The sequence below is a fragment of the Mauremys mutica genome, chromosome 10 (genome assembly GCF_020497125.1).
Source record: "Mauremys mutica isolate MM-2020 ecotype Southern chromosome 10, ASM2049712v1, whole genome shotgun sequence".
NCBI lineage: Eukaryota > Metazoa > Chordata > Testudines > Geoemydidae > Mauremys > Mauremys mutica.
In genome coordinates this window covers 19,072,178-19,091,426 of record NC_059081.1, presented here as the reverse complement: position 1 = coordinate 19,091,426, position 19,249 = coordinate 19,072,178, and the positions used below count along the sequence as shown (strand labels likewise).

Below are 19,249 nucleotides of genomic sequence, written 5' to 3'. Positions count from 1 at the left end.
GGGGGTATAAAAAGGGGCAGTTTCTAGGGGAAGAGGAATGCCTGGGGAACGGTTTTCCTTGTCTGTAGGAGCTTGGAGCAGTTCTTTGTTAGTTTGTTTATTAAGGTTTCCGAGCTAATCAAGTGTGGCTTCCAAATCCTGCACACTCGGTCCTTTTATTTTGCTAATATCTAAATCAATAAATGAGGCTTCTGTAAAGAGATGTTTTTGCTTTCCTTCAGAAGAGCCTCTGGTAATTGGTGGGGGAGGATCAGAATATGTGGTCTTCTGTCCAGAGGCTTTGCCAGGATATGGCAAACAAAAGTGACATTGGAAGTAAACAAGGGAGAAAAGTAGGATGCTTCTAGAATATGCCAGTGTGTGAAATGCAATAATAGGTATTATTTCCATGGAGGGAAAATGGTTTGTTTTTATTAAATTTGTTACCACTGTATTTTCATAACTAGTTTTTTTTAAGTGGAGCCTCATTACAGTCTGTCATACATGAATATTTACTTCATCCAATGGCTTTTGAAAAAAGACTTCAAAGAAGCTTTTATAATATAGGATATGCATCCACTAATTAAATACCACCTATCCCTTATAATGAGCAACACTCTGCCCGCCCCAATCTGAATTTCTAAGGCAACTTGATTATGTCAGAGTTGAGGTAAGAGGCCATTTCTTGAGGATCCTCCATCACAGACATCAGAGAGCAGTAAAGTCATTGAAGGGCATCTAAAGCAGGAGCAATTTTCTCAGTCTTGACACTTTCTAGTAAATTAGTCACTTGTCGAGCAAAGTGACAGTTATACAGCAAAACAAAATCTTGTAGAGCTCTTCATTTATTCTTGGAAATGTTGTCTATGTTACTGTCAAGTAACAGCAAAGTCCCTAACCCGTTTCCTTCTGAAATGCCCTATCTCAGGGGGCTTCTTGCAAATCATTTCTTAATGAAGTTTAAATGACAAGTATATTTTTTTTAGCTTTAGGTATAGGTAACTGGTTTTCCCTACCTCCCTGACATTTTCTATTGTAACTAAATCACTCTATAGAAGGCAATGTATGGGATACGAATAAAAGATTTGTTATTTAACAAAGCAATACCTCATTATAGGTAGCTTAACCACACCTTATAAATAATTACTAAATAAACAATCATTAAAAGTGCAATATACAGCATATAGAAGATTGCCAAATGTCTGGCTTTACTGTAAATCAATCCGAGCCAGATTCTGTTCTAACTCATGGTGAGTAGCATCTGACTCCAGAAGTGATTTCACTGAGATCGTTCATGGAGTAAGGTGCTATAGAACATATGTAAGAGTATCAGAATCTGGTCCATAGATGGAAATGGATGTTTGATAAAATACATATAAGGGGGTGGGGGGAGGGGAAAGAGGAGTTAAATATAAACATCTTTTAAAAATATTTTTTGCTTATTTTATTACACATAATTGGTATGCATTTATTGCTCCTGTAATTTTCCAGGTCTGTCAGCCCTGAAGACTGAAATCCTCTTATCTAGGCAGGATATGGACAGCAGGGCCTGGGCAGCAAATTGGAAAGTTTCTGCAACCTGATGCTCTAATATGCGTTGAGACCACTTCTCTCAACTGGCAAAAGGATAATAATGGTTACTTAGGGAAAGAGAGATGAAAGAAATTCACATAAGCATTCTTTGGAGCATAAGTACATCTTGGATAAATATGCTGCAATGTCATGCAAACTGCTTCAACTTTAAAAATGTGGCCTCTCCTCTATAGCTGCTGTAAGGAAGCTAATCAGTGGGAAGTGTGGTGCTGCTATTTGGTATGTGGACTCATGCCTGGGGAATCTGAATGTAGCAGGTCAAGATATACCTGTGCTCTACAACCCCTTGATGAAATGCCAGAGTTCAAGCTCCTCCATGAGACTTGTTTATTGAAGTGAGGCTGGGGTCAGATGTCTAAATACTTATGGACCCTTGTTCGAGTTCAACTTCAGGAGCTCCAAAACCGGTGACTACTTTGTTGCTGAGGGAAGGTGTAAATGAGGGGACACCCCCTTTCTTAAGCAGCAAGGCAGCTGCAGCTGCCATCTGTACATGTCCCTGCAGCTGTGGCAGGTGGCAGCAGAATAAGGCAGCAGGACAGCAGCAGCAGCTTTTCCTTAAGGTTTCCCCACCAGAGAGACTGCCCACTCTTTTTCTTCTCTTTAAGCTCCCTAAGATAAGCTACAGGAGCACTGACAAGCTGGTGCCTTCCTTCTTAGCAGCAGTTGGAGCAGAAACCAGGGGAGGGGCCTAATGTGACAGAGCACTGCACCCCAGGCCTGCAGGAAACATCCCAAGAGTCTCTTTACATTGGTCCCACCCCAAAACTCACTCATTCTCAGTGTCTCTGCCAACCAATAATGCATAATAGTTTGGCTCTAGCATATCACAGGATTAAGAAGCTGTTATGAAACTAGAGTTAAAAGCAAAGCTATGGAAAAATAGAGAAAATTCGATCTGATTGGATTCTGATATTTTATCAGCAACACTTTGCTTAACCCCATCATGTTATCAGGTTCCTTCCCTGGGTTTAGGACTTTCCTCCAGAGGTGCAAAGCAAAAAGCCCTCTATTTTAAAGTGAGAGCTTTTCCTGGAGCAAAAGCAAGTACTGTACTTTTTTTTTTAATATGCTTTGAATTTTGGTAGTGAAGTTCATAGAAAGTTTGTGCACTGTTAGAACAAAAAGATTATCTTCAGTTCACACAGAGAATGGGGAATAAATATGGGGATGACACTTCAATTTATTGAGCCCTCTTTGGAAACCTCCCATGGAAGGTCACGTGGTCAAAACCTCTTAGTCAACTGTATTTTCAGTTTTCAACAGCAGTTTAAAAAACACCACCTTTTCTTCCATTTGCAGCCCACACACTACCAAGGCTTCACTTTCCTTTCCTTTGTTCCCAGATTATGCAACAAATATAGTTTATCGTTAAAAAAGAATTCTAATCCTATAAAGGAGTAAATTGTTATGTCACATTCCTTGTAGCTTAAGATACCCAAAGAATAAGGTTTTCCCAATAAAAATAATATTTAGTTAAAATTTGTATTGTTTTCTCAGCTGACCGAGAACAGTCAAATCTCTTAGCCACTATCCAGGAATCAGTCCAGATTTTTGCACTCACACTCTCAATATAACTAGATCTTTATACTGTCCAAGTGCTTAACCATCAACGGTCAGAGTCTGACTCTCTTTCCCACACTGACCAGTACTTTACATCTCAAATAGTCCCATTGAAAATCCAGTCCCATGTAAATTATTGATAATCAAAATAAGGCAAATGTATAAAAAGATGAGATTTTTATCAATAAATGTCAGTAAAAATTGATTTCACCATTCACTCACAACTGACCAAAAAAATAATCCTTCAATAATAATCCAAATGTACAGATAGGCAATGTAAGAAAAATGCTGCTAGAGAATGTAGAATTTCATGTAAGGATATTTACTTTGTACTTTTTGACATGAGATGTTGACAATGTGTTTTAACAGTTAAGTATCAGAGAGGTAGCCGTGTTAGTTTGGATCTGTAAAAAGTGTACATGCATCTGACGAAGTGGGTATTCACCCTCGAAAGCTTATGCTCCAATACATGTTAGTCTTTAAGGTGCCACAGGACTCTTTGTTGCTTTTAACAGTTAATGCTTTATAACTTTTTGAATCTCAGCATGTACTGTCATTAACTAATTACTGTCCTGTAATTTCCTGCAGCTATGAAAATTAACTAGATACATTTTAAAATGCTTAAAACCCATAATTTTGCACAACTGTAAAAACTGTAAGATAAAACTAGAAATAAATGTTTAAAAATAAACATTGATATTTTCCATCAGAAATTATAAAAACATAAAAATTGATGGAAAATATCAAATGTTTTCTTCCAAGCCTAGATATAAGACAGAATTTCCCCTTCTGGCTTTTCTCACCTCCAGAAGACTGCTTTGAGGATTACCTCTTTCCACAGCACATCCACTTTATTTTTAACTGGCAAAAGAAGGTTACCTTGAAAATTTCATTACCACCACCTCTGAATGTTGAGCATACTGCCCTTCATGCACCCCAGACTCAGTAGGCCCCTCCTTCAAGCATTTTATTTTAAAACCTAGTAGCTCCAATCACTTTGTTTCCAAACTGGCATGTGTAAAAGAGTACAGATTCTACCAAGTTCTACTCTCCACTGCACACATTTGATCAAATTAGTAATACCAACCATTTCTAGATTCAGCACAATATAAAACACTCAGCAAATTCTGTTTATTTCTCCCCGAAACCACAAAGGCTAAACATATTATACATCTACATGGTCAGGGAAAGCCTCACATGTAGCAAATTGCAACACATGCCCAAGTGTTGAACTAGGAAGCAGAGTGGACATGGAGGGAGTTCCTACAGCTTCCTGTGTACCATGGAGTCCAGATCCATACCTGCTTTGGAACGAGTGTGCCAGGGTGAGGAAGAAAGAGTGCTGAAGATGAAGCAAATTGCAATGCTCACCCAAAACAATACACAGAGAGGGAACAATGGGCTGAAACTTCAACTCCCCTTTGGACCATGTAGTACTGGCTGTTAAACAGCTCCTTCGGCATATACCCCAGGTAGGCTCCGAGGATTCCATTCGTCTGCCCCAGGCCTTCTGAGCACACAGCAAAGCTTTTTCATGTGGACATTTTTCTTGCCCAGGATTTCATTGTATGGTATTTGAAACTCATCATCCCCATAGTGTTCAATCAGTATTCTATGTACAGCCTGTTTCTGCAAAGGCTCCCAAGCCTGGGAAATGCTTTCTTGAAAAGCTGTAGTTAATATAATGCATGCATACATTTTCTGAATGGTGTTATACCTATTTCCTTTGTTGAATCCAGATACCTGTACTGTTTCAAAATTTGTCTCTGTGTTATGTGGCCAAGGGAAGTTACTATTGTATCAGTTCACAATCTCCTTCAGAATCTTTAAACAAAACACAGGGATTTGACAGCTGGAAATTTCCACTGTCTGCTCATCAACATCAATAAAGCAAAGGATTCTCTATGAAAATAATGTGAATTTTCTGTATTAAAATACACTTTTCAAACTATGGAAAGCACATAAAATATACTACAGTCTATCAATAAGAGAGAATTAATGAAAATCTTAGATTAAACTTTCTGGGGGCGGTGGAAAAAAAGGCTTACCTCTCGACTGCAAACCATGGCCACATGCTTCATTGATTCCCAATATGCCCTGTCTCACAGAATCTGGCACCAGTATACAGTGACTCCATTTATGGGTCTTCCATCTATGATAATAAACAAAGAGTTAAAGGGGGTGTGCTATTATGGTTGCTTGGAAGTGAAGACAGCATTGAAGCAAATTAAAAAAAAAATCACACTGGAGTGAAGGTTCATGGTACATATCAGTAATTTAGGGGTAAAAAACAAACTACAAGAATGTTGTAATTTTCCCTCAAACAAGCTTTACAAACTTAAGGTCAGATTTAATATTAAACTTATACAAAATCTACATGAGCCTCCAATCTTCCTCCTTTGTTCATTTCTTATTTACAGTCTCAGTGCCTTTTTCAAAGTCTACTGAAATCAATGGGAATCTTATCACTGACTTTAGTAACTTCTTGATCAGAGTCCTCTCCTGCAAACCCTTATTCACGAAGTTAATGTTTTGCAGAATCTGCCTTCTGGGTTACAATGTGTGATATATAAGAATGCAGGTGAGCATCTGCCCATATATTTTTACAGCTGCTTAGAAACATGTATGCATAATGTCTACCGGAATGTGCAGCTTTGTCGCTACATGCATTTTTACTCTTTTCAAGTACATGTTATAATGTCGTGATCTGGGACTCAGAAGTTTGTATACAAAGATATAATGGATCTCTATTTTCTAATACCTGTATAACACATGGTGTGACATTGCACCCCATAATGCTTTATAGAAATATGCTTATGAGTATAAATATGACATAAATGGAATATGTTTTAAGCTAGATATGCTTTGTAAACATATCTTTGCAAAGGTTATGTTCTACTGAATGTATTCATCCTATTTGTATGCATGTATCATTTTTATATCTGAAGGTATGAGTGTTGGCTCTATGCTTGTATTTAAAGTGTTTGCTGTAGGAAGCACATAAGGCAGATTTGGTCAACATAGTGTGAAGAGGTTATGCGAGTAATTGGGAGTACTTAGCTAACAATGGATCTTGGGAGACGCCAATCAACATCTAAGCTTTCCTGGGAATGTTCAAACTAATATGTAATCAATGGTGTCAACCTGCAAAAAGCTGAATCATTCATAGACATATGACTTGCCCAGGTGACTGCAAAACTCCATCTTGTGGAAGGGATTTTACACAGGAGAAGAGAGGGGTTTCCACCCACAAGAGAAAGACTATACAAGTCCCCGGAAACCCCTCCATTTTGTCTTCAGCTAGCTCAAGAGACAGCCTCTCCACTCCAAAGAGATGACTGAAAGAACTGGAACAAAGGACAGTAACTACGGGGGGTGGGTGAGTGATTGCTGGCCCAAGACTAGGAAGGATTCTAGTCTGTCAAAGAAGCTTATTGGAACATCTCTGAGGGTGAGATTTACCTGCATTTAGTTTTCTACTGTATTAGGCTTGCGTGTTTTTGTTTTATTTTGCTTGGTAATTTACTTTGTTCTGTCTGTTATTACTTGGAAACACTTAAATCCTACTTTTTATATTTAATAAAATCACTTTTTACTTATTAATTAACCCAGAGCACTTATTAATACCTAGGGGAGCAAACAGCTGTGCATCTCTCTCTATCAGTATTATAGAGGGCAAATAATTTGAGTTTATCCTGTGTAAGCTTTATACAGAGTAAAATGGATTTATTTGGGGTTTGGATCCCACTGGGAACTGGGTATCTGGGTGTTGGAGACAGGAGCACTTCTTAAGCTATCAGTTAAGCCTGCAGCTTTTGGGGGACATGGTTCAGACCTGGGTCTGTGTGTGTAGCAGGCTAGCGTGTCTGGCACAACCAGGCAAGGTACTGAAGTCCCAAGCTGCCAGGGAAAACAGGCTTAGAGGTAGTCTCAGCATATCAGGTGGCAGCCCCAAGGGGGTTTCTGTGACCCAAACCATCACACATGGCCAGAGGATTTTACTGAAGAGTGGTAAATAGTTTCCTTCATTGTGCTATTTGTCTACTCAGAAACTAAAAAATACATATTAATCAGTGAGCTGTGTGCACCTGCAGAGAAGAAGGTGGAGTATCTGCAATAACCATACAATTATCATTAAGGTAGGTTAGTGATTGTGATCCCACATTAGATTAAACTGATATTTAAAATATATTCAGGGGTGGTTTGTTTTCTCATGCATCTTCACCCATTTTTAAAACGGAAGGTTGCCTTTTTAGGATGGTGTTTACACTGAGGCTCATTTTGGTGAAATCACACATTAGTTCTACTAAAATGCATTTTTTTGTTTATACACAGCTAATATTTATATGGTATTTTTTGTGATGAAAAATTATTAAATAAATTGCACATGATTAAAATATAAAATGTATTTCTGGAGAACTAGAAACCCAATGTCAGAGATTCTTAGCTGCTTATTTACAGAACCTGTAAACTGGACAGACAGGAATATCTTCACATTCTCTTTCTTCATACAAGGTGTCCGGGCAGTCCTGTCCCCCATTGGCAGCGTTCTGAATGATAATCCTATATCGGAACTGTTTAATTGCTGTAGCATTGTCTGTAAGAAAAAAATGCAGCAAACATTTGTTTTCCAGGCATAGTTGGCATCATCAGTTAGTACATTAGCTATCTAGGTTAAAATCCCGCCTGAGGTTACAACTAGTAAAACACTGAAAGCTTGATCCTGCAAAGCAGAGAGGGGTGCCGTTCTATATCAAAGATACCTTTATCTGCTTTAGAGTATCAACACATCAGAGGAACAGAACCCAGAATGCTTATGGATCAATTTTCTAAGTGATAAATCACAAGCTAGGGCACTGGGGGTGGGTCTGTTACAGATCAGCAAATCAAACAAGAGAATGGGATGAGTAGCTCGTTAAACATCTATCTATAATGTGGAGAAACATGGGGGGGAGGGAGGATTCAGGACATATACCAGAGGTCTCAAGCTGCCACTAGTAAAACATACTCAGAGTTTTTAAAAATTATAGACAATAACTTTCTAACATAAACATTATTGGAACCAACGTGTGGTGATTCTACATCGACCCTCATTCTAACACAAGGTCATACCATCTAGAAATAAAGAACGTGTCAGATTTACAAAACTGGAGGCAGCATCCTGGAATGCAGTGACACTGAAAAGGACTTAAGAAAATGATAGTTTCTCCTGAAACAAGAGATCCAGTGCAGTGCTGTAGCTAAGAAGACAAATGGGATCCTTACATATGAAGTGGGAGTAGGGTGTTGAAATGCTTTCTGGAATACCAAGTCCCATTCTAGAGTCCACACTCAAAAAGGATGTTGAAAAACTGGAAAGGGGTCAGAAAAGAACTACAAGAATGATTCAAGATCTGGAAAACATGCCTTATAATGAGAAAATGTAGGAAGCTCTATGTTGTTAGTTCATATAAGGAAAGGTTAACAGGTAACTTGATAATGGTCTACAAGTCGATATACGTGAACGAGATTTCTGATAGTAGAGGGTTCTTTAATACAGCAGAAAAAGGCACAACAAGTCCAATGGTTGGATGCTGAGTAGATACAAGGCCCCTTTTTTTTAAAAAAAAACAGCAACCACTGGAACAACTTGCTTGGGATGTGGTGGATTTTTCATCACATGAAGTCTTTAGTATATCTTTTTGAAAGACTTCCAGGCTCTTGATCTATAGCTTAAACAAAAGGTAGGCGCTTGATGAACAAATTTATGGATGCAGTTTATGGCCTGTGTTAAGTAGCAGATCGGACTACTTGATCACAATGGAGCCTTCTGGCTTTACAATCTATTATGAATAAGCACCTAAATATGTACAGTACTTAGTTAAAGATCACAAGTAGTCCACATTGAAGTCACTGGGATTACTCACACACTTAAAGAAACGCTTTGCTGGATCAGGGCAAGAGTGATCAGCATCCTGTAGGCTCAAATCCTTGCTGATTTGTACACTTCAGAAAAAAAATCACCATGCAGATTAGCCCAATTACAAAAGGAGCGTCTTTTTCTGTGAAACACAGCCAAAACTGAAACTCATCAGTTTTCCAGGCAAGGACTGAGATAGATTACATTGGGAAGAACGTTCATATAGAACCTGGCTCTTAGTAGGCATGCATACACTCCGCTCCTGTTAAAGATCCCTCTGATCCTTACTGGATCAGATCCATAAGACTTGGTTCAAGTCAGTGCTACTGAACCATCACCTCCAAGAACACAACATTCGTTCAACTTCATATATGTGTATTTTAGATTTTAAAAACTCTATGTAAACGTGTCTGCTTCATTAAAGATAATGACATACTTAATGTTCTGATAATAAATATCATGTTTGACTACAGAAGCCTACTTGCTTTAATGAGTTACACACTATTTAAACAAAGATTTTTGCAACTTGGAAAACGTATAGTAGAATGTTTTGTGGAAAAGCTTAAAATGTATCATATCAGTGAACCCTCTCCCCAGTATAATGAATGCTGCCCACAACAGAGCACACAGTCAGTTGAAGGGTATTATGCAGGTGCCAAGCCTGAAGTCTTTACTCAAACTCCCATTGAAGCAGATAAGATATTTTTTTCTGAAACGGTTGAGGAAGGATGTGCCTGCTATCACTAAAATTAAAAACTAGAAGAAAAAGAAGAATGCATAAAATCAAATGGGTTTTAACTTCAGAAATTACTTCGTATTCAAATCTGCATATCATCATACAGCAGCATCTCTACTATCACAATGTATATTGCTTACGCACAAAAATCTACAGTAAAAGAACACTGTTATGGTTGCAAGATGTTAGGAAATGCCACAATTAAGGTTACTTGTAAAACCTTAATTCAACCCTCCTGTACATATACATTATGATACAGTCTTCCATTATTTGATCACAAAACTACTTTCCTCACAGGAACCCTGCCTCATTCAATGCACAGGTGGACCAGCTCTGGGGATAAATCAGGATTGTGTAGTACAGTTTTGTAAAAGCAGCAAAGAATCCTGTGGCACCTTATAGACTAACAGACGTTTTGCAGCATGAGCTTTCGTGGGTGAATACCCACTTCTTCAGATGCAAGTGGTGGAAATTTCCTGGGGCAGGTATATATAAGCAAGCAAGAAGCAAGCTAGAGATAACGAGGTTAGATCAATCAGGGAGGATGAGGCCCTGTTCTAGCAGTTGAGGTGTGAAAACCAAGGGAGAAGAAACTGGTTCTGTAATTGGCAAGCCATTCACAGTCTTTGTTTAGTCCTGAGCTGATGGTGTCAAATTTGCAGATGAACTGGAGCTCAGCAGTTTCTCTTTGAAGTCTGGTCCTAAAGTTTTTTTGCTGTAGGATGGCCACCTTAAGATCTGCTATTGTGTGGCCAGGGAGGTTGAAGTGTTCTCCTACAGGTTTTTGTATATTGCCATTCCTAATGTCTGATTTGTGTCCATTTATCCTTTTCCTTAGAGACTGTCCAGTTTGGCCGATGTACATAGCAGAGGGGCATTGCTGGCATATGATGGCATATATTACATTGGTGGAAGTGCAGGTGAATGAACCAGTGATGTTGTGGCTGATCTGGTTTGGTCCTGTGATGGTGTTGCTGGTGTAGATATGTGGGCAGAGTTGGCATCGAGGTTTGTTGCATGGATTGGTTCCTGAGCTAGAGTTACTATGGTGCGGTGTGCAGTTGCTGGTGAGAATATGCTTCAGGTTGGCAGGTTGTCTGTGGGCGAGAACTGGTCTGCCACCCAAGGCCTGTGAAAGTGTGGGATCATTGTCCAGGATGGGTTGTAGATCCCTGATGATGCGTTGTAGGGGTTTTAGCTGGGGACTGTATGTGATGGCCAGTGGAGTCCTGTTGGTTTCTTTCTTGGGTTTGTCTTCCAGTAGGAGGCTTCTGGGTACACGTCTGGCTCTGTTGATCTGTTTCCTTATTTCCTCGTGTGGGTACTGTAGTCTTGAGAATGCTTGGTGGAGATTTTCTAGGTGTTGGTCTCTGTCTGTGGGGTTAGAGCAGATACGGTTGTACCTCAGTGCTTGGCTGTAGACAATGGATCTTGTGGTGTGTCCGGGATGGAAGCTGGAGGCATGAAGGTAGGCATAGCGGTCGGTAGGTTTTCGGTATAGGGTGGTGTTGATGTGACCATCACTTATTTGCACCGTGGTGTCTAGGAAGTGGACCTCCCGTGTAGATTGGTCCAGGCTGAGGTTGATGGAGGGATGGAAGCTGTTGAAATCGTGGTGGAATTTTTCCAGAGTCTCCTTCCCATGGGTCCAGATGATGAAGATGTCATCTAACCTCGCTATCTCTAGCTTGCTTCTTGCTTGCTTATATATACCTGCCCCAGGAAATTTCCACCACTTGCATCTGAAGAAGTGGGTATTCACCCACGAAAGCTCATGCTGCAAAACGTCTGTTAGTCTATAAGGTGCCACAGGATTCTTTGCTGCTTTTACAGAACCAGACTAACACGGCTACCCCTCTGATACTAGTACAGTTTTGTTTGTGTCTGATTTCCTATATTTCTTAAAAAGGCAAACTGAAAAACCAGATATTTCATCATGTGGCATCATACCAACACCCACATGGTTCATCAACAGAGTTGGAACCTTTAGATCCTCCAACCAGACTTCGGCACTGGAGGTAATGGAATAACTGATAGAAGTAGTAGGTTGTCATCCTCTGTGTGGACCAGTAGTAGAAGGGGATGAGGCATACACTTTACCACTGGGTTTCAAAGATATTTGCTAACAAAAAAAGAATGGTGAGACTCAGAAATCTTGGGTTCTGTTCCATCTCTGGACAGGAGTGTTCTCTCTAGTGGGCACAGACTCTTTTGCCCATTCCCCCTAAACTGTCCACATCTCTTCCAACCTATCCCAGTCCTATATCTTCCCCACCCCTAGCTCCTTGTCCTAGTCCTATTCTCCTGGCTTACCTAGTCCTAGTCTTCCCCTCTGAGCTTGGTGTCCAAGTCCCAATCTCCCACTCCATTCCCAACCTCTCCCCTTCCCCACATGCAATCCCAGTCTCCTTGCCCAGCCAGTCCCAGTTCCCTCTCCTGCCTCCTGTCTCTCCCTCTCCCCACTGATTCCCAGTCTTAATCTCTTTCCGAGACTCTCATCCAATTTCAGTCTACTCCTCCCCCAACTCCTTGCCCCCATCTCCCCCTTCCATGGCTCCTTGCCCAGTTTCTTTGCCTAGACAATTCCAGTTCTTCCCTCACACCCTGCTTATAGAAGGATGCCTCTTCCCCCGCTTCCCCACACTCTTTTCTAGTCCCAGTCTCCCCACACAGCTCCTCATCTAATTGCATTGATCCCTTCCCAAGCCAAATAGCTACCTGTTCTGTTCTCCACCCCCATTTCCCTCACCAGCTCCCAGTCCCCTTGCCCCTCTACCAGCCCCAACTATGACAGTATAACTTCAGAACAAAAAAAATAGGCATAGCATCCGAGGGAAAAAACCATTCTGACAGGGTCCAGGCTTTGTTCCATTTGGTTTTAAATCTGATGTAAATCACTGTTAAAATAAATGCAATAAGCTATTACCTAGTATTTTATGAACACTTGTCTAGATGACCAAACTACAGTGAAATTGCTAGTCTTTACTCTAGACAGCCACAGCCTGGAACAGCAGGGGCACTGCAGACTTAAATACATTGACACAGCTATAAAGGGGAGTTTGTGTATGCCCTGCACATACAATGGCAGGCTCCAGTGTGTGATATCAGTCTTTTAACTTTCCCCAGCAACACAATTCACCAAATCAAAAGCTCATGAAATAATCTTACCATGTTTTCTTATTAACGTTACTATTACAGCAGTGAAAAACATCTTCCCTACACTAGCTGTCTGTAATATAATTTAGGACGTGTATCGTCGTCTTTCATTATTAAAAATCAATGGATAAATACCCCTACTCATTCCTAGCTTTACAGCATATCAATTCACACAGATATTGTCTGCGTACCCAACACACTCAGGAATGATCTCTTCTCAAGAGGGAGACAAAAAATGTAAGGGCACTACAAGGTTCAAGAAACAATAGATAGATCCTTCACTACCCATTGCAATATTTTTATTAGGGATGTGACCTTCCCATTCTAACACTCCCCCTCCCCCTTTTAGACCTCTATTGACAAATCATTGAAGCACATCATCTGTGATAAAAGTAGCCATCTCCCATGTGCAAACACCATCCATTTTGTAGGTTATTGAGTAACTCTAGAGGTGAACATTCTGCAATCTTCATTTTATTCCTTTTTGGTTATAATTTTCACTTTCATCCTCAGAGACCAATTACACCAATTATAGGAGACAAGGGTGAACAGAAGTCACCCTAGAGTATTTGAAATGGCAGAGAATCAATACATTTACTTGTAACAAACTTTGTATTCTTGACTCATCACAGGTATGTGATTCAATTGCAATTCGTTTTTGAATTATGTATTCCATGTGTCTGTGGTTGCCCTAAATGCTGCCAGCATTTCTGAGTTGTGTGATAATCCTTTGCCAAGAGGCTACCTGATTTGTGATAACATTAAATGGAGGGAAAATACCAGTTTTTAATGTTAGAAAAGTTGGATGCAGTTTTACAAGATAAACCACAAACAGCTTAATTGGTAAAACTGAATTTTGCAAGTACAGATTAATCTAATCTCTGATGTTATACTGGTACACATTTCATTTTAAATCTGTAATGCAATACGTTCTCTTGCTTGAGCTGTAGCTTAGTCCTTTGCAATCTGCATACTGTTTTCATTAAATAAAACTCTTCTACAAAAAACAAAAGCAGAAAAAACAAAAACAAAAAACTTAACAACCTATATACATATAATGGCTTGTAAACTTCAGATCAGGTTTGTTTTAACTGCACACTGCAAATGAATTTTTTTTTTTACAATGCAGCCATATCAATAACAAATCTGCAAGCAACAAACTCCCACAACTGAGAAGATTTAACTTAGAATTATATTAAAACGATAACACTGCCAAGTAAATTAAATAAATAATTTATTCTCATTTTAATTGTAGAGGATTATTTAATAAACATACTAATTTAAAAGGTAATTTATTCTACTTCATTATATATAGTTTATTTGATCTAAAAATAAACTTAATTAAAACAGGATTCACTTTTTAAAAAGCAACTCATTTACCTATAAAATCTAACCGGGACTAGGGTGACCAGAGCGCAAGGGTGAAAAATCGGGACAGAGGGTGGGGGGTAATTGGCACCTATATAAGACAAAGCCCAAAATATCGGGACTGTCCCTATAAAATCGGGACATCTGGTCACCCTAACCGGGACTAATCTATGTAGTCCACTGACAATCTGCAAAGGGCAAGGAGGCTGGTAGCAAAAATGAAAGTATTTTGATAACAACAAGCACTTTCATCCAAACAACTACTAAAATACTGCATTGGTCATAAAAGCTGACAACAGATCCCTGAAAACACAGGAGACTAAAGACCCGCTGTATCAAAGTTCATCTGGTAAATGAAAGTGATAAATGGTGCTTTAAAATCAGCAAAGCTGGGAATCTATTTATGCAAGCCTGGTGTGCCTCTAAAAGTTTGGGCTGGAGTCAAATATATGTTGGCTAATGTACTGATTTCATAGATATCAAGACAATAGCAATAAGGACTTTTGAAATTATAAGCATAAGAATGTTACAAGTTTCAAATAAAGACCACTTACATTTCAAATTTCTTTACTAGGGGGCCACCAACACCCTACAGGGTCTCCCTTAACCCCCACTGCCCCCTCCCCATCCCTCTTCTGCAAGCCCCCCCTTAACCACACTGCCTCCACCCCATTCTCCCTTAACCACACTGCTGTCCCCGTCCCCATCCCCCTTCTGCAAGCCTCCCTTTACCATTGCTGCCCCCCTGCCTCCGCAAGCCTCCCTTCACCACTGCTGCCCCCCTCCTACTCCATATGACTCCCTTAACTGCACTGCCCCCTTCCCGCCTCTACAAGCCTCCCTGAACCCCCGATGCCCCTCCCCCTTCTATAAGCCTCCCTTAACCCCACTGTCCCTTTCCAGCCAACAAGCCCCGCAGTGGCCACTGCTGGTGGCAGCCACAACTGCAGTCCAACGCCAGCAGCTCAAGTTGCCAACAGTAGCAGTCACTGGCTGAGGCCAGAACTGCAGGATCAGTTCTAGCTCAGCCAGAAACCGTGAGCAACCGGGATCTCCGAGTGAGATCACAAGCATCCCTGCTTCACCTGTCACCCTGACTTCCTCTCACCACTCTGCCACAGCCAGACCCTTGTGGGAGCAAGGTTTCCTGAGTTGCACTCCTAGGTGTGATAGAGTCTCCCGGGTTTAATCCTGCAGCTTTCAGTGAGGCCATTCTGTCCCCCAACATTCCATTTAGGACTGTCACCTGACCAGACACGGTAGCTATATTCCAGATCCAAAAGCACACTCTAATCAGGAGTTGTGGCCCTGTACAGCACAGCTTCACGTACCCAAATCAGCCAGTGGAGTCCACTACATATCACAGAGTCCAATGGGTAGAATCAGTGAGAGTTTTACTTGGGCAAAGAATGTGGGATTGGACTCATAACAGACAGACACGGAAGTAATGATTTGAAAATCATATAGGGGTAGATTTTCTGAAGCATCTTCACTTGGACTTGAACTCCTAACCCTTTAGGCACTGTTGAAAATCTCCCTCTTAAATAGGCATAATGCTATTTAGTGGAAGATTTGAGGGATGGTTTGAAACTTTCCAGTAGGCCTGGTGGCAGGTGAAGAGGGAGAGCCTAACAACCAGTCTGAAAGTCTACACTTCAGATCTCACTTCTAATGCTGTGAGGCGATGCTGGCCAGCCAGGTTTGAAAACCTGGGGAGTGTATCACAGCTTTGTTTTAACTAGGACTTTGATTAAACAGGGCTAACCTGAAGTTAGAATAAAATATAAACTCCATTACATTATTTTGTAATAATGAAGTAATTTTAAAACATTAACAAGTTGCTTAAACAACAAATTTATTAGTATAGAAAGGCCTCTGATGGCCTGGCCATTCTGTAGTTTAATAATCATTAGGGATTAAGGGTACAAATATTTATCTGACCATGCATAAAAGTTGGAGACAAAAAACTTACCCATTTACTTTCTCATGGACTCATCTATTCAAGGTAACACATACTGTAAACATAAAGACCTGTGAAACTTTATTGGTCTTGAAAACCATTGCCTGGGTGGGTTGAGGTGAACAGGTTTGCTTAAAATCTTATTTATTCTCATTTTCAGAATCTTACCATGTTGGCATGTCGTAGGGCAGTGTGTCCACTCACTGAAAGGGGTAACAACACAGTCTTTTTTACACGGGAGCAGACATGGACGCATGGTTTCAGGTCGGAGGGAATCTGGACACCTATCAATACAATTGTAAATACAACATATGAGAGTCCCTAAAATAATGTATATGTGTGTGTGTGTGTGTGTGTGTGTGTACACACACACACACCATCAGCTAAGTAATAAAAAAAGGATGCACATGGTTGTGGTTGAACTCCATAATGCATAGCCAACAAGTACGACAATTCAGTTCTTTACATCTTGAAAACCTTCCAGGTTTACTATCTAGCTTGTTTCTAAGCTCATTTCTGTTCATACTAGGCCTAATATTACACCCCAGCTACCTCTGGCTCCCAGAACAACTCTTGAGATCTGTGTGCAGCTAGCACAACTTACAACTCGCCTTCAGGCTACTCTAAATTGTACGTAGGATTTGGCCCAGCCTTCACCAACCTTTGCTTTAGGAAAGTTCAAAGGTGTCTTAAAGCTTCATTTGCAATCCCCCTCCTGACCTGCACTGAGCACTCTTCAGGCACAAGCCAAGATCTAGGTCTATATCTTTATGGGAATTTGTGTCTATAATTTTCTCAGTAGACTACAGTAAATAGATCTTTGTGATTTTGCAGTCAATTTCAGACTCCTAATTTAAACATGAAATACATATTCTAATGAAAAAAATCAGATGCAAGAATCATGGGTGGAAGGGGAAAGGGGCAGTTCTCTGTGATCAGGAACATCAGCTGTTCTAAGTGGGAGAATAAAAACAGAATTAGCCTTTCACAATCTTTATTAATTTCCATGTAGAAAGATTGCTTGGGAAATACTCATCACCTACCTGAACACATCCAACCAATAACTAAATATCTATCTATATGTATATTACTGTACCACTAAAAGATATTAGAAACAAAATTAAATCTGAAAATCACAATTCAGCTAACTGAACTATTAATACATTTTTGTACTGCTTAAAAGTATCAAACAAGGTTTTAAAAAAAGAGATACAATGAAATGCATTGATTCAATAACCATGAATATTCAAGAGGGAAGAAAGAATTCTCAGTGTGCAATGATTTTTTTTTCTTTCATTACATCTAGAATGCAGTGGTATATAAGCCACTGCAATCTATTTTTATTCAGTGTTCTTTTTTATACCCCATTTTCAGTGGCTTTCAGTTTCATAAGGTGGTGTGTTATGTTTCAGCTTACATTTTTTCAAATAATGGGAGGGTGGGGGAGAAGCATGAAGTAAAAAATTCAGTGTGGTAACACAAAGATTATTTATTTGGATAAATTAAGTTCCTGAAGCCACACGGCTAGTTTACTACTGCTTCAGCAGTTTTATATTAAAACCTAACTTGTTAGTCAATTTTAATAAACAATTATATACTGTAAAATACATTAAAAACTAACCATTATTCTGTTATATTACTATCATTATAGTCTCAAAATTTGCCATTTTACTGCCAGGAGCCCCAAGTCTGTAAAGAGCTTCCACATAGGTGAAGAGATCCAAACATGTGACGCTCATTGCAGGATCAGGGCTCAAAGTCAATACATTTAATAGAGTACTATTCCTTTCCTCTCTGGAAACACCAGGTTATTCTAATCTCTTATCACCTCTTTTACACTTTTCTATCATTTTTGGAGTTCCACTAGTTACTTCTTTCCTTCTGAAATACTGGAAGTCCTTTCTTTAATTAAGAAACTGCTTTTGAGAAACTTCAGAGAGGTTTGGTTTTGCGTCTTTAATTTAATTATTTAGGGGGAAAGGGGGTTGCCATTGTAAAACACATTGAAGTGCAGAATAAAGAGGAACAAAATCATCCCAATGAGATCCTCCTTAGTGGCTCAATGACCTCCACATTTTCTGATACAATCCATTCCATTACACTTCACAATTAGAATGTTATTGTAACTATACAATTAGATTTGAACAAAACATTTCCACTGAAACCTTAAAATGCAGGAGTGCTGAATTCTGAAGATCCCAGTGCATGCTATAATTTTCCATTTCTCTCATACTACAACCCAAGTCTTTTCTCTATAAAAACTCCCTCTTTCCTCCTCTGCTAGTCCTAGATCCATCCTCCCCTTCTCCCCAAGTGTTTACTTTCTCATTTCAGCTCCATTTCCACTTAGCTAGTAAGCAGAGGATGGGGACAAATAACTATTTTACACATTATATGGCACTACAAATGGTATAACTTAATGGTGATAAATTTACCGTACATTAGTGGGTACCAGACATTCTCTTCTTTGCTCAATTAATTTCATTAACCTCAAGAATTTTAATTAACTTTATTGAAGTGACCACAGCCTGCCCATATTTAGCAGTATTGTTTTGAGACATGCAATAAGATTTAAAACAAGGCTGCAAGGAATAAGCGATGGCTTGATTTTTTTTTATATTGGGGAAATTATCTGTGCATCTCATTTCCTGGGTTAGTAAAACAAAGTAGAAGCTCAGAATATACACAGTGCTAAATAAATGGTTTTAGTGTACTTATTGAAATAGCAATACAAATCAACTCTTCCAAGTGAACTGTTTCCTCTTTTATTAACAGGATTTTGTTAACAATAGGTTGGTAGCTGTTATGTTCCGTTCCAGGTTATATTTTAATCACAACTTCCTAGCAGCAAAAACATTTGCAAAAAGTCAGAATAAGAATCATAGATTAACCATTGTAAATTTTTTCAGCCACTGAAAAAAAACTGTATTGTGACCCACTGACTGCTACATTTACAAATAAAACTGGTTTATCCATTCATTTTTTGTTATATAAA

The 19,249-nt window shown here is 39.5% G+C and overlaps 1 protein-coding gene across 2 annotated transcripts in view; it reads right to left on the bottom strand.

Moving 5' to 3' along the window:
- Positions 1-19,249, bottom strand: part of THSD7B (thrombospondin type 1 domain containing 7B) — a 529,157-nt gene that overhangs the window by 207,707 nt on the left and 302,201 nt on the right. For both annotated transcript variants that reach the window (XM_045031779.1, XR_006582520.1), the window contains exons 10-12: positions 16,423-16,538; positions 7,600-7,732; positions 5,184-5,287 (exon numbers count right to left, since the gene is read on the bottom strand). In XM_045031779.1, the coding sequence (XP_044887714.1) occupies positions 5,184-5,287; positions 7,600-7,732; positions 16,423-16,538 (353 nt within the window). The remainder of the gene's footprint in view (positions 1-5,183; positions 5,288-7,599; positions 7,733-16,422; positions 16,539-19,249) is intronic.